General features: G+C 49.8%; 1 protein-coding gene across 2 annotated transcripts in view; it reads right to left on the reverse strand.

The window, feature by feature from the left end:
• Window positions 1-4,583: 4,583 nt before the first annotated feature.
• The window catches only part of GNE (glucosamine (UDP-N-acetyl)-2-epimerase/N-acetylmannosamine kinase), a 397,785-nt gene continuing 379,601 nt past the window's right edge, over window positions 4,584-22,767 (reverse strand). For both annotated transcript variants that reach the window (XM_086961671.1, XM_086961672.1), the window contains exons 11-12: window positions 6,515-6,631; window positions 4,584-5,190 (exon numbers count right to left, since the gene is read on the reverse strand). In XM_086961671.1, the coding sequence (XP_086817797.1) occupies window positions 4,955-5,190; window positions 6,515-6,631 (353 nt within the window). In that variant the 3' untranslated portion in view covers window positions 4,584-4,954. The remainder of the gene's footprint in view (window positions 5,191-6,514; window positions 6,632-22,767) is intronic.

Here is a 22,767-nt window from a genome sequence, read left to right on the forward strand (position 1 = left end):
GAGAGTGCGAGGCAGATGTTCAGCACTCACCACCCAACCACTGACATCTCGTGTCGTGAGCCAGTAATCCAGCCGCGACCATGTATCGTGTGCTGAGGTGTAGCAGGTGCCCTCCCGCTTATTCGGGTTTCGTAGTCTCCACACATCCAGCAGCTGCAACCCATCCATACCCTCGCACACCGCATCCACCGCCCTCTTACGCACAGTAGGTCTATCCGGTTTCCTATCTAGGTCTGCATCCAGAGTAACGTTCCAATCCCCCCCACAAATGATAGCCGAAGGTGCAAGTGAATACAGCTTGTTCCAGAGAGTAACGTAAAACTCAGGGTCATCAACATTTGGTCCATAAACATTGAGCAGAGTTACCAGTGTGCCATATAATTTACCCTGCATTATGACGTATCTACCGTGCGGGTCAATGTCTTCATGCAACAGTACAAATGGAACATGTCTCTTCACCAGGATCATCACCCCTCTTGCATAGGAAGAATAGTTCGTAGCCAGCCGCACCCCCGCCCACTGTCTGCCCACCGTATCTGCCGCTTTGCCCTGAAGGTGCGTTTCCTGTAGGAATGCCACCTGCACCCCATGTCTATTTAGAAAGGCAAGCACCTGTCTGGTCTTTTGCGGCCTATTAAGTCCCCGCACATTCCAAGTTATGCATTTAATCCTACCCCCCCTCTCCATTGCACCAACCCCTCAATCCACCCTCATCATAATAGGCTCTCCCCGTCGACCATGCCCGAGTCCCACCCAGATACATCAACAGCACAGAAAGGGAGTGAGGCCGTTCACTACAGCGATCCCTCCAGTACCAGCACACCCAAGCATAATCCAACAGCAACGCAGAGCACACATCCCTGACCAGGAAAAAGAACAATCCCCCAACAGTCCCCAGAAACCCAACCCCCATCCCTCCACCCACTTCAGCGTGCCCCAAATGCCAAAGCAATCCCATTGTCCCCCCTACCCCAAACCCCAGCAAAAGCAACAACTGCGTGTGGGGATCTCCCGTCCTGGGGGGCGCAGTGGCACTCCACTCACGCCAGAGACGGACGAGAGCGTAGACCTGTCATTCAGAGCTACATCCCCGTACCTGCAAACCAAATCCGTTAATAATACAGCATCAGACAGTTGAACAACCCCCGGCACAGTGTCAAAAGTGTCCCAGCCCAGGCCCTCAGTAAATAGTTCAGAACTCGAAGGCAAATGGGGGCGCCACATGCGCATCGCAGCTCATGCGCTCCACGCACCACCCCAGCGGGCCGCAGCTCGGCCTAGCCATGCTCACAGAGGAGAAGTGACCCATGACTGGTCAGTGCAGTGTAAACCACAGAGTCCCCATCAGGTAGCACGTCCCCTCATCCACTATGTACGCAGTCACTGAGCAGGACAATGCAGGACCCGGGGGATCAAAAGTCTCAGCAACCATAACAGCCCAAACGACAGTGAAGGCGGCATATCCCAGCGCCGCGCAGCATGGGCCCCTCCACAGGCAACTGCACAGATTCAGATCAGGCGGCCTCCTCCTGCCCGCCATCTGCACCGTCCCGAGGGTCCCTCGGCCCTTTAGCTCTCCTTTTCAGTTGCTTGGCATAGTCCATGGCCGCCTTCGGGGAGGAAAATATCTTGTTGTCCGCAGGGGGTCCTATCCGCAGGCGCGCCGGATAGAGCATGGCATACGCTATGTCCTCAGTCCGCAGCATCTGCTTCACCGCAGTAAATTCCTTGCGAGCCGTCTGCACCGCCATGGTGAAGTCAGGGTAGAACTCGAGCTTGTTGCCCTGGTATTCGATTGCCCCCCTGTCCCTCGCAAGCCGAAGGATGGTATCACGGTCTCTGTAGTTGAGAATCCTGGCTACTATCGGGCGCGGTGGTGCTCCAGGCGGAGGCCGCTTGGCTAGAGAGCGATGGGCCCGCTCCACTATAAAGACTTTGGACAGGTGATCGGCCCCGAAAATATCAATAAGCATACGTTCCATGAAGTCTTCCATACGCCCCACATTTGTGGATTCCGGCAGGCCCGTGACCCTTACATTGTTCCTTCTGGACCTCCCTTCCAACTCCTCGTTCTTGGCCTGTATGACCGCCAAGACCCTCTCCATGCTGAACACTTTAGAAGAGACTGTGGCCAGACCATCTTCTGTGGCAGATACTCTCTGTTCTACCTCCCCCACGCGTTCATTTTGGCGGTCGAATTGCGCCGCCATGTGATCTAGGCGGTGGTTGACAGATTCCATGGTCCCTTCAATTGACTGCAAGGTCTTTTGCATGGCCATCAGGGTGGATTCCAAGTTAGGGGTGCCTCCCACAGCCCCCCCCTGATCATGGTCAGCAGGCGCCTGTGATGATGTATGCGCAGACTTTTTATTTGTATCAAATGTAATTTTCGGCTGGTTTCTGTCCGGCCTGCCCATGGTGGCAGTTAGGTCAGCCCAAAAAGAGACGCCAGCAGAGACGCAGCTACGTCCGGCTATGATCAAAGGCCAGAACCAGAGCACCACCCAGCTCCACTTCCAGCCTCGCCCCGTGCACCCCAGGGAAGCGCAGGCAGTCCAAGCGCCCACCGTGGAAGGAACTAGAGGCACTCTCCGACGCAATTTCAGGCTCTCCGCAGCCTAACTGTCAGCGCCCAGCAGAGTCTCAAACGGAGTACATCAGAGCCCCACCACCACTCGTGCTCGCTGTTCAGTTTTATGCGTCGTTGTGAAAAGCCCCCCTGGGAGCCAAAGCCAGCCGACCAGGATCGCCTCTGCACGTAATGGCGGACGCACCGCAGGTCACCAGTGTCTCAATGCAGCCCAGGGTCCCAACGGCCCCGATATCACATGGGCCTCTCCGCCGCCTCCGCCCGTGGCATCAAGCTTACTCCCAGGGCCGTCTGCACTGCAGCACCGCTCACCAGAGTACCTCCGCCCCTCCCCCGCCAGCCCTAGGTCGCGCGGCGCGGCCCAGTCATGCCCGGCGCCACCTCCGCAGCCCCGGGCTTGCGTAGAGCCCCGCCCCACTCACCAGCGCCGGCAGGTCGGGTCAGGTCGCTCCGCAGCAGCGCCGGTGGTTCTCCGCCGCTCAGCTCGTCCTCCGTCTCCCCTCCGCAGGCTGCCGACTCCGCACCCCAGGGACAGCACGATCAGGAGGCAGCGGTATCCTCTAGCCGGGCAGCAGCGGGAGGCTCCCCCACGAGGTCGCTAGATCGCACCGGCGCGATCGCGGCGCAGGGCGACCCGGCTCCCGGAGGCTCAAACAGCCACAGCAGACACCAGGTAGAAACGTCTCCGCCGACCCCCGATGTTAGTGGGGTGCTCTCGGCGTCTTTACAGGCTGCAGGCACGGAAATGCAAGGATAAATTAGCGAATTTTGTCAGGTCTGGACAGAGCCTCACGCAAGTGCGGCCATCTTGTCCGGCGCCCTCTAGCGCCCCCCCACAAGGTAGGTTAACATGTATATAAAGACAAATTGGAAACACTGCCTCTGAATGATGTAATTTCCTATAGGGGATATGGCACCGATTCAAGACGTTCGGCTTAGAGTATGAATTGGGAATTGTTAGAGCCAGTTGTTTTGCCATAGGAGAACCAAGGATAAGGCAGAGAGCTTCTAGCTACAACTAAACCGAGTTACAGGACCATTAGAGGCAAATGTTACTGCAGGAGCAAGTGGACCAATGATATTGAATTGGGCCAGTCAAACAACTTGAATCCATTTCTTTACAAACATTGTTTTGTGGCCTGTGCATGTGAAAAGCAAAACAAAAAGAAAACCTAATCGTTTGTTTAGCATCTGTGTCTTTCAGAATAAAACAGTTGTGTTGCTGTGTTTAGAACGCAGAGGCACAACTCTGTTACACACTTTGTATTTACATTGGCCTACAGTTCAATGATTGTTGGAAGCAACAAACTATGTGCAAAGTACATCCTTGGAATGCAAGTTTCCCACGTTCATATGAACCCTGCTTCACTAGTACCCTAATGTGAAAGAAAAACAATTCCAGGGACCCATCCTGCTTCATAGAGCATGCCCACAACTTTGCCTAATGCTAGTTTTCTTTTTCACATCTTGCCTCCTTCCACCATTCCACACTTCACGACTCTATATTACTCTGGCAGATTCTTGTTCATTCCTGCTTGCTCTCTTTGCCACGTTTCCTATCACTCTCTTCTCTTAAACTTTCCTCGTTTTTGCTTTGGGGCGAAGTCCAAGCAGGAAACTTAAGCTCTGGTCACATGCGGGCAAGACTCGTTCAGTGTATCTTTAAACTTTGATTGAATGTTCTGGGTAGCAAAGGCTATCCGATAAGTTGTGTTATGATTAAACATGGGCTAGTTTCCTACGTGCATATTGTCCAACGCACACACTGATTTTCTTCCGTTGAGCTTGATAATATGTGGCTGCACGTGCAATACTTTTTTGAAATCATAAGAACCTAACTAGTACAAAACATATTAAAAATAATTTTCCAACCCGGAGGTCAGATAATTATTAGAATTCGGAGAAAATAAGTATCTTCGGCACCGGGGCCCAACTTTGGAGGAATGCATTTGGACCCATACCTCAGCCAACAGCTGTAAAACCACGGGCATTCTTTGTAAATTCCAAGTTTAGCCCAGACTTCACATATTTAATTAAAAAGACACTAAAATAAAAAGTGCATGTTTTTGACTTGTCACATTCGTTCATACCTCGGAAAGCAAGCGATTTTCTATACTTTTTTTATGCAAGGTCCCAATTCCAGACAGGTTTCAAGCCATAATTGAACAATTCTGGAAACCCTCACCTGGTTTCATTACATTTGCTCTAAAAATAGACTAGGAATAACAGGCTAGTGTAGACCCCTGCGCGTACCTGCATGCTACAGTATAAAACATTTAGACTAATAAATAAAAATGCCTTGAGCCATAAATATTATCAGTCTTCAAATAAACAAAATCCCTCATCCAATAAGTTCAGTGTCATCTAATATGTTCTTCTTGTGGTATAGTCCAGGACCATACTTGCAGCTCCAAGCAATGCGGGCTCCAATAACTTCGAGGTGACTACAGAAACTGCCTGGACGGAGGCCAGCCCACGCTGGCTTATGACGTCTTTCACAATGTTAATGTAATGATCAGAGAGGATTCCAGACAGGATCACCAGGGAAGGGTTCACAGTGTGCAGAATATTCACAATTCCTAATCCCAGAGCGGTTGCAGCTGTTTGAAAGAGGAAAAAAAGACAGCGTTACTAATGAAATCATGAACTTAAACTCCGTTCTTTCTAGTAAAGCAATTCTTAGTTGTATCGAATTAGCCATCCTACTGCCACCATTACTTTCTAAGCATGTAATCACACAGCAAAATCCCGAACTGGATGCGTAAATTAAGAGAAGCCTGTCTTTGGAAGGCCCAAAAGATACACTTTTCCCCACTCTCTAGATTTTTTTTTTGCAGAGCTTTTGAGGTCATGGGATAAATTATATTTCTAAGATGTTGCTGCGGACGACACTGGGAGGAAGCCAATAGAAACCGGAATCTTTCGCTTTAGTCCAGTTATTATCTTCAAAGAAATACTGCCATGAGTTCGGTTGGAAGTAGATCCTTCTCTGCATTTTGCTTTATCCTTCCACTGCAAGCCAAAATGTACATTATCTTTGGGAAAGGGGTGACTGCTGGTGGTCCTGACCACTCCTGCCCTACCCGTGATGACGGGGTGTCGGTTTATAACATTGGAGGGGGTATACCCCGTATGTTGTTGGCTTGGACAGGCTGTGCCACCGTTTGCTTTTTTTTTTTTTTACCCTGATTTTCTTCAACCTATTGTGACAATTGGCTAGTACCCAAGACGTGCTCCATGTGTAGTGGCAGGTGTTTCTTGCATGTGAGATAGTATGGGTGAATGGTATCGTTCGTTGGGACACCACATGCATGCGTGTACAAGATGGTGGATCCTCTGCAGGCACCTTTGTCAAAATGGATGTGGCTGGCTCAATGTTTGTGCAGTTGAAGACATCCTCCCTCAAACTGGTTCTGCATTATTAGAGCGTGGGAGGGAGTTGACATCACTTTTTTTTTTTATTAAGAGGAAGGTTGGAGTGGAGATGGGTGGGTGAATCAGAGACAAAAGAGGGCGCCGTCTGCCCAAGCAGCCACTGCACACAAATTGTCTGCATCACTATCAAATAATAAAGCAGTAAGAGGGCAGAATTGTCCCTACAAGTCAAAGGGGCATTTGCCTTTCTCCCTCCCTCTCACTTTCCAGGGACATGTTCACTTCAAAGAGCCTCATGAATGTTTCTATTATCTACATTCCTGTCTTACAGGCTCTCTCCATCCTGAGTATCATTAACACACAGGAGATCCTAGTTTTTCTTTTTATTTTACAAAAACTCCATGCTCACCCTAATCCAGTCACACCCATTGGACATGCACACTCTACAGGTGTCTCCCGCAACATACCTAGCTGCACTAACATCAAAAGGTGTGATTGCCAGCGGATTTTAAAAATCTATACAATACATTTCTGAAGGGATGCTCTTACCAGTTTTGAGAATGTTGGCTGCTTTGGTATTGCCTAGTTTGGCTGCTTGAATAAGATGAGCTGCAGAAATAGACTCATCGTTCTTCATCGACATTCCATCGACCAAGAGTAAATCTTCTGTATAGTGAAAGAATAAGAAAAAAGAGATGAACATTGTCAGAGAAACAAACGTTTTGCAATTGAAAATGCTTTCTAAAAGGGGCGTCATACCAGAGTAACGTTACATTGTTATATTACTTGCTTTTAAAAAACTGGTTGTGACACAGATGTAATTTAAAGCTCTGGAGGGGCAAGAAGATGAAGTTTTAGCCTTATAAACAGAAGAAATGTCCCAACAACACTAATGTCACACTGAAAAAAGCATCCCTTTTTTTTCTAAATTCGAGAATTCACATCCCATCCACCGCACTGACAAAAGCTCCGGCAGAGATTTGTATTACATCCTAAAATCCAAGCATATTTTAACAAGGAAACATCTTGTTATTGGTGCTATATCCAAGCTAATCACTTCCATTCTGCTAGCTATGGCAGCTTGACAAACCAATTCCTACTCCTGAGAGGAAATGCGTTACTTACCTGTAACTGCAGTTATCCAGTATTGGTGTCTTTCATAGATTCCCATGCCTGAATCAGTCCCCGTTGTCGAGACGGGAGTCTCCGGTACATAGAAAAGTAATGTCCTATAGACATATATAGAAATAAATAGGCCTAAGGGCCTCACCTTAGTAATACTGTTAGAGAAATAAGTGAGTCCTTTCAGGGGAGGCGGGAGTATTGCATGTGAATCTATGAAAGACACCAATACTGAATAACTGCAGTTACAGGTAAGTTACGCATTTCTTATCCAGTATTATGGGTGTCTTTCATAGATTCACATGCCTGAATCAGAGTAGCAAGCAATACAATATGCACATTTCTGATGGAACAGCATATACCAGTCTTTAGATAATACATATCATGCAACTATGTGCCATCAATAAATAACAAGAAATAAGTAAATAAATGTGCATACCAGCGAAGGATGGCGGGAAGGAGGAAGGCTCACCTCATTGGAATAGATGGCGAAGCACAGCCTGGCCCACTGCTGCATCCTGCATCAGTTCTGTATCCAGGCAGTAGTGCCTGGTGAAGATATGCAGCGACTTTCATGTCGCCGCTCTGCAAATGTCCAGTATTGGCACCCCAGCGAACAGTGCAGCCGATGTGGACACAGCTCTTGTAGAATGAGCTCTTACTTTTGAGTGCAATGGCCGTCCGGCTCTGTCGTGGCAAAAGGCAATTGCCAAAGATATCCATCTTGAAATACTTTGTTTGGAAAGCGGCATGCCTTTCCTTGGCCTACTAAAAGCGATGAATAGCTGATTTGTTTTCCTGAACTGTTTTGTTTTGTCAAGGTAAAATTTAAGACACCTTTTCAGGTCCAAAGAGTGCAGAGTTATTTCAGCTGCAGTGCTGGAATTTGGGAAAATTGATCGGAGGACTACAGGCTCATTTAAATGGAAGTCCGACGGGACCTTAGGAATAAACCGAGGATTAGTTCTTAAAACCACTCTGTCTTCCTTAAACTGCATGAAGGCATCTTGCATGGAAAGAGCCTGTAGTTCACTGACCCTTCTTGCTGAGGTCAGTGGCAGTAGGAGGGCTGTTTTCCAGGAGATGTATTTGTCCTCTGCCCTGTGGATGGGTTCAAAAGGGTGTTTCATCAATTGGTTGAGGACCACATTGAGATGCCATGTTGTTGGAACCCTCCATGGTCGAGGAAAGGATCTGTAGAGTCCTTTAAGGAACTGTTTTATTAACCTGTGTGACCAGAGAGAGGGCCCTTTTGAAGTTCTTGTATACCGTGAAATCGCCGCCAAATGAACTCTGATGGAGGCGTGCGCAAGGCCCGACTGTGCCAGGTGTAGCAGATATGGTAGTAGTTGCTCCGGAGTAGCCTGAAAGGGATGTAGACTTTTGTCCTTACACCAGATGCAAACGCGTTGCCACTTTAAGGAATAGGTTTTGTTTGTGCTCTCCGCTCTTGCCTTCGCGAGGACATCTTTGCACTCCTGCGGGATGTCTAGCTGGCAGAATTCTCGGTACTCAGGAGCCAAGCCGATAATTGGAGTGATTTCAGGTGCTGTACTTGGCCGTTGGACATCGTGAGCAGGGATGGATGTTGACACAGACGGATTGGCGGCTGAACTGAGAGACGGTGGAGGACGGTGAACCAATGCTGCCTCGGCCAGAACGGGGCAATCAGAATCAGAGTGCAGTGCTCCGTCTTCATCTTCCTGAGGACTCTTGGTATCAGTGGGAATGGTGGAAAGGCGTACGCAAACACGTTGCGCCAAGCGATGGAAAATGCATTTCCGAGGTACCTAACTGGGGATGCCAACTTGCGAAGTTGCAGAATTTGGCGTTCTCCCTGGTGGCAAAGAGGTCGATCTGCGGTGTTCCCCATTCCGAAAAGATGTGATCTAATACCTCTTGGTCGAGCTCCCATTCGTGGGACATAGATCTCTGTCTGCTTAGAGCATCTGCTATGACGTTGTCCTTGCCTGGGACATACTCCGCTTTTAACGTGATACTGTGGAGCACAAGCCAGTTCCAAATTTTCAGCGATTCGCGAGATAGTGTGAGCGAACGCGTTCCTCCCTGCTTGTTCAAGTAGTGCATCGTCGTAGTGTTGTCGGTCCCGACGAGCACTGGGGAGTTCTTGATGCGCTGTAGGAAGGCCTGCAGAGCTGGAAAAACTGCCCTCAGCTCCAGGAGGTTAATATGGAGCTGCGTTTCCTGGTCCGTCCACTTGCCGCTGATCTGCAACTCCTGGAGGACAGCTCCCCAACCCTCTAGAGAGGCGTCCGTTGTTACCACATGTGGGGCTGCAGGAAGCAGGAATGGTAGCCCTTGTGAGAGGTTCTTGAGCGACCTCCACCAGAGTAAGCCTTGGTCATTTGCTGAGTTATCACAATGAGATCCTCGAAAGAACCTGTGCTTTGAGTCCATTGCCTGGTCAAGGCCTCCTACAGTGGGCGCATTCTGAGCTGACAGTGGGGAATAAGCAGGATACACGAGGACATCATCCCCAAGAGGGACTTGAAAGTACGGACCAGTAAAGTTTTGTTCGAGGCCACTGAGGTGGCCAGAGTGATAAGCTTGTGCTTTCTCTCCTGATATTGGAATGCTTTTGAACATTCCGTATCCAATGTCGCCCCGAGAAAGGTAAGAACTCGGGAGGGCTGTAGAGTAGACTTCTCGTGATTGAGCGTCAGGCCCAGGTGCTGGAAAAGATTGAGACAGGCGCTGGAGGATTTGGCTGTGCCTGCCATAGATGGTGCTTTCCCCAGCCAGTCGTCCAGATATGGGAAGACCTGGTGTCCATGCTGTCGTAGGAAAGCCGCCACTGGAGAGAGGCACTTGGTGAATATCCGAGGTGCCGACTTGAGGCCAAATGGGAGGACACAGAATTGATAGTGTTGGCCCGCCACTGCGAATCTGAGTAATTTCCTGTGGCCTTTGTGAATAGGGATGTGGTAATATGCGTCTTGCAGATCTAAAGACGTCATAAAGTCCCCTTCCTCTAGTAGCCCCAAAATCTCCTGGATCGTAACCATGCGGAACGATTGACTCTTCAAGAATGCGTTGAGTGCCCTGAGATCTAAGATGGGCCTCCATTTCTTCCCTTTCTTTTGTATCAGAAAGAAGCAGGAATAAAATCCCTTTCTTCTGTGAGCTGATGGTACACGCTCTATTGCTCCTTTCTTCAACATAGAAGAGACCTCTTGAAGGAGTAATCGTAAATTCCTGTGTTGCATTTTGCGAGGAGGAGTTGTCGGGGGAATTGATTTGAATTCCAACAAAAGTCCAAATTGGATCAATTGGAGCACCCACCGATCTGTTGTAATTGATCTCCAACTGTTGAGGAAGTGTGTCAGTTTTCCTCCAAGTTTGAAAAAATGAGATTGTGGATGGACTGGCTGCTGGAGAAGGTCAGTGGCGTCCGCCAGTGGTTTTCCTTTGGTTTTTCCCCCTGTAGTTGGACTTTCCATACGAGGTCTGGCGACCTTGTTGCTGCTGTCGCTGTTGGTATTGCGACCGGCCCTGATTATAGGAGTATGTGGATTTGTTTTGGTAAGATCCTTTGTAAGAGGATTGACCTCTACCCCTGCCCCCTCGAAAGGACTGGCTCCTAAACTGTAGTGTGCCAAGCGCCTTTGCCGTGTCAGTATCTTTCTTGATCGTTTGTAGGTACTCGTCGATTTTCTCTCCAAAGAGGTGTTGGCCATCGTAAGGCATGTCCAGTACCTTAGTTTGGACCTCTTGGCGGAAAGAAGTAGCTTTGAGCCACCCCTGCCTTCGCAAGACCGCAGCCCCTGCCATCTGTCTGAAGCCGGTCATTGCAACATCCATTGCACAATCAATGGATTGTGGGACACCTGTCCCGCTCAAATACTCCGTCACATTTACATCTCTTGCCCTGATCCTCCCCTTCACTTACTAAACAGCTCACTCTCTCAGGGGGTTGTTCCCAACCCCTTGAAATCAGCTATCATTTTACCCATTTTAAAAAAACCTGGCGCAGACCCCTCGATCCCAGCCAACTTTCGCCCCATTTCTCTCCTACCATTTCTGGCTAAGGTGCTCGAGCGCCATGTCACCAGGTCGCTGAGCACCTTTGTGGAAGAAAATGGGGTACTGGCTTCCCGCCAGGCTGGTTTTCGCCCCGCACACTCTACGGAGTCCGTAGTCCTTTCCGTCCTTGACAACCTCAGGGAGGGGAGGGACACCAATCAATCCCAAGCACTAGTCCTCCTCGATCTCTCTGCCGCCTTCGACACGGTGGATCATACCATCTTACTCTCCCGTGTCGCGGCGGCGGGGATCGGGGGTACGGCCCTGGTTTGGTTGTCCTCCTTCCTGAGGGACCGCACCCAGGCAGTTCGCCTGGGTGACTTCACTGCGGACTTTCGGAAGGTCCTGTGCGGGGTCCCCCAAGGCTCCTCCCTTTCACCTCTTCTGTTTAATCTTTACATTTCTCCCCTCATTTTTTCCTTACAACAAATGGAGGTCTCCGTATACAACTATGCGGATGACCTTCAACTTGTCTTCAATCTGTCCTCTTCTTCTGCCTCTATCTCTAATTTCCAGTCTACTATGATTTTCATCAGGGACTGGATGGATTTCAACCACCTGAAACTCAACCCTGATAAGACCGAGTTGGTGTTGACAGGTGGTTGCTCCAGTCCCTGGTCTTCACTTTTTTGGCCCCCTTCCCTTGGTCCCTCTCCGGTCCCCTCTACTTCGGTCAAAACCCTGGGTATCAAACTCAACTCTCACCTCACCCTTCACTCCCAGGTTAGTTCTGTGGTTTCTTCTTCTTTTCTGTCTCTTCGTACCATCCGCAAGGTCTCTCGATTTTTCACCTTTGAGGCCTTGAAGTTGATCGTCCTTGCGATGGTCATCTCCCGCCTGGATTATGGCAACGCCCTATATGCAGGTATACCTGCATATAGTCTTAGGCGGTTGCAGATGATCCAAAACCAGGCGGCGCGGCTGGTCTTTAACCTTCCTAAATCCTCACATGTCACCCCCCTTCTGAAACTTTTACATTGGCTTCCGGTTCGGGAACGTATCCAATTCAAGCTTGCATCTATCACTTACCAGGCTCGATTGGGTACGGCCCCTGCATTTATTTCTTCGGAGATTATCCCCTATTTGCCAACTAGGGAGCTCCGATCTTCTTCTCAATCCCTCCTGATAGTTCCCCGGTTTCGCCGGAAAAAGTGGGGGGGCTCAAAATTTGCGACCCTTGCCCCAACCCTTTGGAACTCATTACCCCTTGATCTCAGATCTTTAACCCCATATTCCCAGTTTCGAAAGAAACTTAAAGCCTACTTCTTCAGCAAAATTTTCATTTAACCCTCTGTTACCCGACCTCCCTTCCTTGTCTATTGTGGAGATCTGCCAGTTACAGCGCCATGAAACCGCTGGTGTAAGAGCGCTATATAAGAATTTTTAAACTCAAACTCAAACTCAATAAGTTCCGATGCTGATGTTTGGCCCTCTTTAAGGAGTGATTGAACTTCCTCTTTCACGTTGTCTGGTAGCTCCGTCAGATACGGAGCAATATCCTCCCACAATTGCCTGTTGTAGCGGCCCAGTAGCGCAATGGAATTAGCTACTTTCACAGACATGGCCAACGTGGTGGAAAAGCGTTTGCCAATACTGTCTAGTTTCCTGCCCTCCTTGTCCGGTGGAGCTGACAATGGAGATGACGGATTCCTAGAATTTTTCTGTGCCGCCTGGGTAACCACAGAATCTGGCTTGGGATGACCAGTAAGGCAAGCTGGCGCTGTTGTTGGTGCCTTATACTTTTTGTCCAGCCGTGGTACCACTGCTGAGACGGAGGCTGATGTCTGCATCAGCTGTTTTCCCTGCTCCCATATGTGGTCAATGATAGGAATTGATCTGGTTGTTTTCCTAACCGGGTCTTTAAAATCATATAGGAAACAGTCTGTTTCATGAGATTCCATCGTCATATGGAATCTTTTGGCCGCTCTCTCCACTAAGTTGTGAAATCCGCCAATGTCCACTGGCGGTGAGTCTGAGGTAGTGGGCTCAGGTGTGGAAGGAGAAGGAGCGATATAGTCCTCTTTGTCTCCATGGTCAAACTGGTCATCTTGGACCTCTCCATCCTCCGGTTCTTCAACTTCCTCGTCAGAAGACGGGATATCCTGCACTGGCTCTTTTTCCTGATGGATCACTAATGGTGGTGGTCTAGGCTGTGAAGATGGCGTCGGTCCAGATGCAGCTGGATTTGTCCCCGCTGATGGAGCAGAGGGCGATTCAGGAAATCGCTGCTTGTAGTCTTGAATCAAGAACCGCAAGTCTGAAACTATAGACGCTGGAAGGCATACCATTGGCGTGACTTGCGTCTGGACTTGTGAATGCACAGTCTCTTCTGTAAATTCCACTTCATCCCCCTCATCATCAGTGCTTTGGCACTTCACTATTAGGTGTGAAGGACTGGTGGCCTGTCCGTCCAGATCCTCATCGGAGTCCTCGTCCTGCAGTAGGAAAGTTGGGGGCAACCTTTGCACCCTACTGGGAGACGTTAAGTCTGGTGTTATTGGCTTTTTTGTGCCCATTTTTCCTAGAGGGGTTTGATGCAAGAAGTCTGCTGGTGTTAATGGCCCGGTCGTCGATGGTGGGATCGTAGACGGCTGAATGGCAGCTGTTGACGGAGAAATCAGCTCCGATTGCTTCCATAAAGTCGACGATGATGTCGTCGACGGTGTCGTCGTTGACTGAATATCCATCGTTGTCGTTGGTGCCTTCGTCGACAGAACCTTCGTCGACGGTGCACTCGTCGACGGTGTCCTCGTCGTCGTCGATGTCTTCGTCGACGGCACGCTCGTCGACGAGAGAGACTTCGTCGACGGCTTTTTAATGAGGATAATCGACGACACAGGCTTACCCGCCGTCGACTATGGAGTAGTAGTCTATGAGAAGGCTGATGACGCCGTCGTCGAAACAGACTGGAGACACAGTCTTCTTCTGCACTGAGGAAATCGTCGACGACGGCGCAGGCTTCCTGAAGGCAGGAACCTCCTTGTCATACGTTGTTGATTTTGCCTCTGAAGACTTTTTGACAGTCTTTTTAGGAGGAACGTCTGTAGGGCTAGGGGAAGCAACCCTTGGCCTTCAAGGATGACTTAGAGGAAACAGAAGCTATCTCACCGTCCTCTGAAGACTCCAGGTTGTCTCTGGTTTTCAGCCTGTTCAGCCAGAGTAGTAGTCGTCCTTCTCTGTCTTTTAGAGTTTTTGTAGAGAATGTTCTACAAATTCTACATTCTTTTGGTGTATGGTCCGGATAAAGACAGTATAAGCAGGTGTCATGCTTATCATCAATATGGAGCCTCTTCTTACCACAAGAAGAGCAAGCTCTGAGGAGACCCTTCTTCTGTTGATCAGCCATGGTAGAACTATGAAGAAAATATCCAATTTCTGTGAAGAAAAGAGTTTAAACAAGAAAACCGGAGGAGAACTCAGGTGGAGACTCCCTAGCACAACGTGCGGTAGAAAATCTGAGAGACTGAGGCTCCTGACAGGAAGGTTCTAGAGGGAGGTGATAGCTGATTGGCTACCTTCTGGAGTTTGGTCCTTTTTACAAAAGGACATAGATAGGCTACTAAGGTGAGGCCCTTAGGCCTATTTTTCTCTATATATGTCTATAGGACATTACTTTTCTATGTACCGGAGACTCCCGTCTCGACGACGGGGAATTATTCAGACATGTGAATCTATGAAAGACACCCATAATACTGGATAAACACCCCTTCCTATGAACTTTTTTGGGATATTCCCCAGCACCGACTGGCAAAGACCCTATATCGGACGCTTCGGTATGGCAAATTTGAAGTAGGGTCCTTTACATCTTCGTGGAGTGCTGGCAGGAGCCCTGATCGTAACGATTTTTGCACAATGTGCTCCTTAGCAGTCAAATAAAGCATAAACCATGTCTTTTTTTTTTGCCCTGCATACAATAAGCTGAGAAGGAAATGGATTTTTCCACTGTGCAACTATCTAGCCGTTATGACACATACCGAGGCCCTAAGGGTGCAAAAGGGCGATACACCTATCTACACAGTGGCTACTATAAGCAAATACCTATTTATTTTCAGTCGGGCTGGTACGTAAAGAAAAAGGCCAGAAATGTTTGACTTGGCTGATTGGCAAAGTGCTAGGACATATCAAGCAGATTCGTCTCCACTATATGATTGATCAATTAGGAAAAGAATGAACTGTTAGTCTGAAAACACATGCCGGCCACTGATGCACTTCATTAACTTTAAATGGAAATTGGCTCCCGTATTTCCTACTTTTAACCATTCACAATTGTCCTGTGACAAAGACGCTCAATTACGTAGGAGGCTTGATCTATAGCAGTTGTACAATATTTGGGCAACAAGTGTCTCTCATTGTGTTTTACCCTATGTTTTATCTGATTTTAAGGAACATGTAAAATAGCTTATTTTCCAGCCTCTGGAAGAGGGGCATTGAGTGGATATTAAATGTCTGCATTTTTGCACGGTTTTAGAACTTAAGTGTATTTCCTAAATGTTGAAAATTTGACGAAATGAAATGTTTCATCAGGTGTATGTTTTATGCAATGGATTTTTCCTAAATAAACATTTACTACACTGAATAAGTAAACATCTAAGCCGCTTGATCATGTAAAATTACAACAGTAGACAGCACAAAAATGTGTGCAAACAACTGCTACAGAACCTGAAAGGCATATAAGCTTTGATTAGTCCATGCTGAGGTACCTCTAGTGTAGCCACTGCTCTCCATGTCATCAAGGGCATTGTTTCAAGTACTCAGCTTTGCTCTCACAACTTAATGGTTGGATCCAGACGAAACAGGCTAACAGAGGAGGACTACACCAACTCCCCACAGAGACGGTGAGGCAAGGGGAGCGACTGGGCCAGGGTGCCCGTGCTTCTGGGAGGGCCACGGCGCTGATGGGAGTGTGAAGGCCTCTCCAAGTGGGGCGGAGGCCTGCGGCCTGTTGCTGCAGGCCCACAGACATTGGGGGCGCTCTCGCTGTGGCAAGCGGGGCCCCTATTACCAGCTCCAAACTCGTGGCCATACCCAGGCAACTCCCCCTCAAGAGCACAGCCAGGGACCGACTGGGACCCGGGGTGAAATTAACCCAAGGCGAGGACATTAACCCGGTCAGAGATCCCCTCCTGCGCAAGGGCCTGCACTGCACATACTAAGGCCTTGGGGGGCACACCAGGCGGAGGGGACCAACAACCAGAGGGAGGTACTGCGCATCATAGAGCTGCGGCCAGCATTAAAGAGCCCCCGGCTGGGGTGACTCTTCAGCAAGGACACACCACAGAGATAAGAGACCCTGCGCCTCACGGGGCCCACTGGAAGAGCGGGATACTAGAGGGACCACCTCCTTTCGTCCCCCACTGATGCAGGGACCCCAGAATAGGAGTCAGTTCGCCCTCAGCTAACAGGCTTGCTCTGCGCCCCAGACGCAAGCGGTCCGGACGCGGACGCGGGTCCAGGAGGACCCTATCACATACAAGAGGAACACCACAGGTGAACGGCAACGAAATATGGCCAGTGCGGGGAGGAGAGGGGGGGTGCACGCTCACAGATATGCTCCTCAAGGGTCCCCGCAAGGGAGAAAAAGGATCCACCTCTCCCGTGGTGTCGAAGCAACTCACATATCACGGAGACGGAGAGGTGCTCATCAGTAAGTCATTCCTCGAATCTTTGTTCAACTCCCTGCGGGAGGACTTCCAATCATGGAAGCAAGAAATGGCCGGGGAGGCTCGGGAGCTGCGCTGCGAGGTGGATGGTCTGGGGGAAAGAGGCAGCCGTTGAGGACTCGGATCAGACTAGGAGCGAGGAAGTGGAACAACTCCAGCAAGAACTTCTCCGCCTCCGCGACCAACAGGTTGACCTGCAAGCGCACGCAGAAGACCTTGAAAAAAGGTCCCGACGCAACAACATTCGGGTTCGGGGTGTCCCATCTAAGGCGGAAGGAGCGGACGTCACCAGCTACCTGCAGGAAATGTTTCGTGAGGTCTTGGGAGAACCTGCAGACTTTGACATCTGCATAGACAGGGCGCACAGAGTAGGATTGGCGCGGCGCGCGCCAGCTCCACCACCAGACATCCTCGGGCCGCCACAGTTTCACGCTCCTCTTCGTAATTTAACTACAGGTCAGTGCTACCGGTTGACTGGCCTGGGACTACGACACCATGTTGGGGCTTTCTTATTGGGGTTAGGGTGGGAGGTGGAAGGGGGTTTGAGTGCTTTGTTTCTGTGAGAGGTTGGGAGCGGAGTACAGGCGGACAGGGGGGTGTTGAGGAGGGGGGGGTCGGGGTAGGGGTGACTGTTGGGTGTATTGCGGGACAGGGGTGGGGCGGGAGGAAACCAGTGTGCCGACAGGGATTGCAACCCACTCACAGTACAGCGCGCGATGCGGATGGTAGACTGCGCAAGAACCGCAGCCCAGTAACGTGATGTCTAAAGCCACGTTGAAGGTTCTTACACTGAATGTGAAGGGACTCAACAACCCCATTAAGCAGTCCTTTAATACTTAGAAAATTCAGGCGCTGCGATCTGCTTACTTCAAGAGACCCCCCTACTCACTAAAGACTGGCACAGGATGAGGTTCCGAGCGTTTCCTCAACAGTTCTTTTCCTCAACACCTGACAAAAAGGAGGGGGTTGCGATTCTCTTCGCCAAACACTTCTATGGCCGGGTTGGAGATAAAGTAGGGGAGATCAAAGGCAGACTTCTGGCCCATACAATCACGGTGGGAGGCATGACAATGACAGTGGGATCCTTATATGCCCCTAACACGAATCAGGAGCCCTTCCTCAAAAATGCCTTGTCGGAGGTCCTACGCTCCCCGAGGCCTTCCTACTTATGGGGGAAACCTAAACTTGGTGATGGATAGAGACAAGGACAGATCGGGCCATCGTTTTGGCAACACAGGGGTCATTTCGGTGACAGAGAAAGAGTGGCAGACACAGGGAGAGATGAGGGACCTGTGGCGCATCAAGTACCTAGATACCTCGAATTACACTTTTTATTCCCACGTGCACCACACGTACGCTAGACTTGGCCACTTCATAGGCTCCTTTGAGTTAGTGACCCGAGTAGTGGATGTGGATATCACCCCGGCTGCTCTTTCCGATCATGAAGCAGTGGAAATTACGCTTTAAGTTCCACAAATCAAGAAACCACTTGGCCGGTAGAGGTTGAGGGAACCCTTTCTGCAAGGTAAGGAGTTAGTTCAACAACTTCAAAAACGCATGACTGACTACGTCGAGCTTAACGACAGACCTGACACGCCTGTGGCGGCTGTATGGGGGCATTAAAAGCAGTAGTGAGGGGCGAACTAATAGCCATCTCGGCGGCGAAGGTCAAAGACCGTAAACTCAAATGGGACTCCCCAACGGCCAAAGTAGTGAATTGGAACAGGTGCACAGCCGCACGGGTTCTCCAAAAATTTGGAAATAGTTAAAAACCGCCAGAGCTCAACTGGCGAGTCTAGACACAGATCGGGCCGAATAGGCGGCTCTCCGGTTACGCCACACATACTATGTGGGGGGGAACAAAACGGGGTGTCTCCTAGCGAGCGCACTTCGGGCCGAGGTCCAACGCTCCCAAATTTTAGCCCTACATAACAAGGAAGGGGAGGAGATCCACGATGAGGCACAAATAGCGGGGGCATTCAAGGACTATTACGCATCTCTCTACAAGGCAGATTCCACGCTTGGGGATGGTGACAAAACCTACTTACACGGCACAGCCACCACTGCGCTACTCACAGCCAATGCAGAGTCCTTAGATGCTCCTATCAGAATTGAGGAGGTGGTTAGCACCATCTCACGCCTCAAACCTCTGAAATCGCCAGGCCTGCCGGTTTTTCTGCCAGGTTATACAAGGTTTTCTGTCCAATATTTGCCCCGATCCTTACTGAACTCTTTAACTCATTTCAAGGCCCCGGACCCATCCCACCCGACATGCTGGAGGCTGACATTATAGTGCTGCCTAAGCCGGGCAAAGATACCACCCAGTGCTCCGCTTACCCGCCGATTTCCTTACTTAAGCTCGACCTAAAAATTTTCACAGGGATACTAGCCTCCAGGCTTAGCCCTGGTCTCCCGGGGATCATAGAACCAGACCAGTCAGGCTTTATCCACGGAAGACAATGCAGCGACAACACCAAACGCATCCTCCACTTGATCGTCAAAGCCCACTTCCAACAATCTGACTCTGTGCTCCTGGCCATCGACGCTGAGAAAACGTTTGATCTTGTCGACTGGGTCTTTCTCGAGAAGGTTTTAATACACTTTGGCGTCGGGGACCGCTTCCGAGCGTGGTTAGCAAGCTGTTACCATCATCCACAGGTGCGGATCCGTATCAACGGCCTGAACTCACGCCCCTTCGAAATTCAACGTGGCACCAGGCAGGGGTGCCCGCTCTCGCCCCTCCTGTTCGCACTCTATATCGAGCCGCTAGCACAGAGGGTGCGTGATAACCCCAATGTCCGCAGCATAACATAACATTCGGCGGAGAGCCACACCCGATCGACCTATACGCCGACAAAATTTTGGCGGTGCTAGACGTCCCCTAGCGTTCAGTGCCGGCCTTTTTAGACGAGGTGGAGGCCTTTGGTGAAGTGTCGGGTCTCAAGATGAACAGAGGGAAATCGCCGATACTACCACTGGGTAAAAACGCCCACACACAACACTGAACACCCCCGTACACAGGAGGACTAGTAGCCCAGATGCAACTTCCCTACCTAGATATGGTACTCACGCCATCCACGGAACATACGGTGGCCTTAAATTACCCCAACCTAACATCGCAGATTCATAGTGATCTTAGGCGATGGCAGAAACAATCTTTGTCCCTGCTAGGGAGGATTGCGGCCGTGAAAATGCCAGCACTTCCCAAGATACTATACATCTTTTAGACTATTCCAGTGCTACCTCCGGCTGGATCTGTCAAGTCGTTGCAAGAGGCGATTCAGCACTTTATTTGGGCGGGGAAGAGGCCGCCTAGATTTTCGAGGGACGGATGAGGGGAGCCTAGGGATTCCCAATTTACAACAATACTTTCAAGCGGCACAGCTAAGATATTTGGTGGAATGGTACAGACCCGAATCGGAGAAAAGATGGCTCTTCAAAGATAGAGCCATGGCCCAGAACTCCTTATGGAAAATTCCCATCCTCCGCCGCACACATAGGCCGCGTTACCTCCAGAAATTACCCATTACGCGTACACTCCTGAGCGTGTGGGTTTCGGTGGCTACTAAGCGAGAACTCACATTGTTTCCATCCCCGCTCACTGCTATTCTGGATAACCCCGACCTCCCTCCAGGCACCGACACCCGCATGTTTCCACAATGGCGAAGCTCCAACTGCAGATTGGTGGGGGCATCTCTTTGACTTAGAGGGCTTCCTTCCACTCTCCACACTCTCACACTACTACGATGTCAAATCGCCACAGTTCTTTCAATATTTCCAACTCCGGCATTAGCTTAAGCAGCCCAAAACTGGCCCCTTAGTTGGCAGGCAAATGACGGGATTCGAAAAATGGCTTGTTACAAAAGAGTCAGACAGGGGTCTAATCACGGATCTCTACAAGATACCTTTTCCTCCCCCTGAGACACACCGATCGGCAGGTCAGAGGCTGTGGGAAGGGGAATTAGGGCGAACGTTCACGACCCCGGAGTGGCAGTCAATTTACTACAGGCCCAATCATACGGCAAGGAACACAGCGGGGAGGGAGACAGCGGTGAAGTTAGCCACAAACTGGTACTTAACCCTAGCCAGGTTACACAGGGGGCAACCCGACGCGAGGCCAGACTTGTTGGAGGGGATGCAGTGAGATAGGCACGCTGACACCTATGGGACTGCAAGGAGGTCACGGCCTATTGGACTTCTGTCCTCAACAACAGACACAACCTTTGAAACCGAAATTCCGCGGTTCCCCGCTTATACCATTCTAAGACTTCCGAACACACTCACTTTCCCGCTGAAATCCATCAGGGGCGACAAATGGGCCTAGCACTACAGTTAGCCTCCCAGCATATCCGGTCTCTCTGGGGGACTAACACTCGGCCTACTCACACAGGCTGGTTGCACAGAATCTGGTACACAATGGGGATGGAGCGCATTCAAGCCACACTCACATTGACCACGGCCACATTCCATACGATTTGGCAACCCCTGCTAGTACTTTTAGCCCAGGAATTCAATGAAATAACGTGCCCAAGATACCTCCACCACACTGTGAGCACTCCACACTTGCGCACTGTTTAACCCACACAGATCGGTACACTGGTTGGGGTGGGGTGGGGGGGGGGGGGTTGGGCTTGGGGGAGGGGTTTGTTGGCTTTGTTATCTTTAGCTTTGTTATCTTTAGCTTGGGTACATGGGAGAACCTTATCTAGTCCCACAAGTCAGTATGGCGACATAACCCAAAGACAAGTGTGGGCCTGACTTCCCTTGAAGGCTATGTGCAACTATGTGTACAACGGTTACGTCAGCTTGGCACTTGTATTCTCTCGTGGACTCAAGACTGCCCTGCAATGTATTGGTCTTGGTTTTTCTGAAATCAATAAATCATTTAAACCCAAAAAAAAGTTACTTACCTGCGGCAAGTACTTTTCTGGTGGATACTTTGTCCACTGGAAGATTCCTCACATGTAAAGCAACCCCCAGGTGTCAAGACTGGATCTGTAAAACTTCACAGATACAATGTCGCTGGTAGAGAATGCTGGACTAGGCGCCAAAAATGACGTCCGCCGATGCCTCTGAGGCAATAAAGCTCCCACCGAGGTGTGTCAATGTCAGGCGAAAGGGAAATGAAAAACAATTGCAGTTAACAACATTGTAACTGGGATCTTATTAGCATTCACTATAACACATCCATCACACTGGGAGGCGGGTAGGCGGGTCGGTGAAGAATCTGCAGGTAGACAGAGTATCCACCAAAAAGACTTACCATAGGTAAGTAACTTTTTCTTCTGAGGTAAACTTCTACCTGCATATTCCTCACCTGTAGAACAGATCTCACAGCAGTCCCCTGGCCAGGAGGAGGATTAATGGATGATTTGAACCAAGATATCCCGCAAGACGAATCTAGATAATTGTCCACCCCTGCATACCACCGCATCAAGGTACTAACGCTTAGCAAAGCTATGCAACGAAGCCCATGTTACCACCTTACAGATTTCTGCAATCTGAACACAGCAAGCTAGCGCAAAAGTGGTGGACCTATCTCTGGTGAGATGGGCTCTGATCCTTTCAGGCGGCTCCTTCTTGGCTAAAGCATAACAAGTCTTTATGTGTAGAATGATCCAGCAGGATAGAGTCCTCTTCTGAACCGCCTTCCCTTTTTTGGCCCCTCAAAAGCAAACAGAGAGCTGGTCATCTGACCCGTATCCCTTTGTGTGGCCCAGGTAATTAACCTCCCCCCATCTAGGATCTAACCAATGCAACCGTTCCTCCTCCTTCGTAGGATGAGGATGGGTGTAGAAGGTTGGAAGGGTGATGGATTGGGCAAGGTGGAAGAGAGTGATCACCTTAGGCAGAAAAGCAGCCCTGGTGGGCAACACCATCTTGCCTGGAAAGAAAGTAGTGAATGAAGGACAACAGCTAAGGACCTGTAACTCGTGGACCCTTATAGCAATGTGATGGCAAGCAAAAATACAATTT

The sequence above is a fragment of the Lissotriton vulgaris genome, chromosome 3_1 (genome assembly GCF_964263255.1).
Source record: "Lissotriton vulgaris chromosome 3_1, aLisVul1.2, whole genome shotgun sequence".
Taxonomy (NCBI): domain Eukaryota; kingdom Metazoa; phylum Chordata; class Amphibia; order Caudata; family Salamandridae; genus Lissotriton; species Lissotriton vulgaris.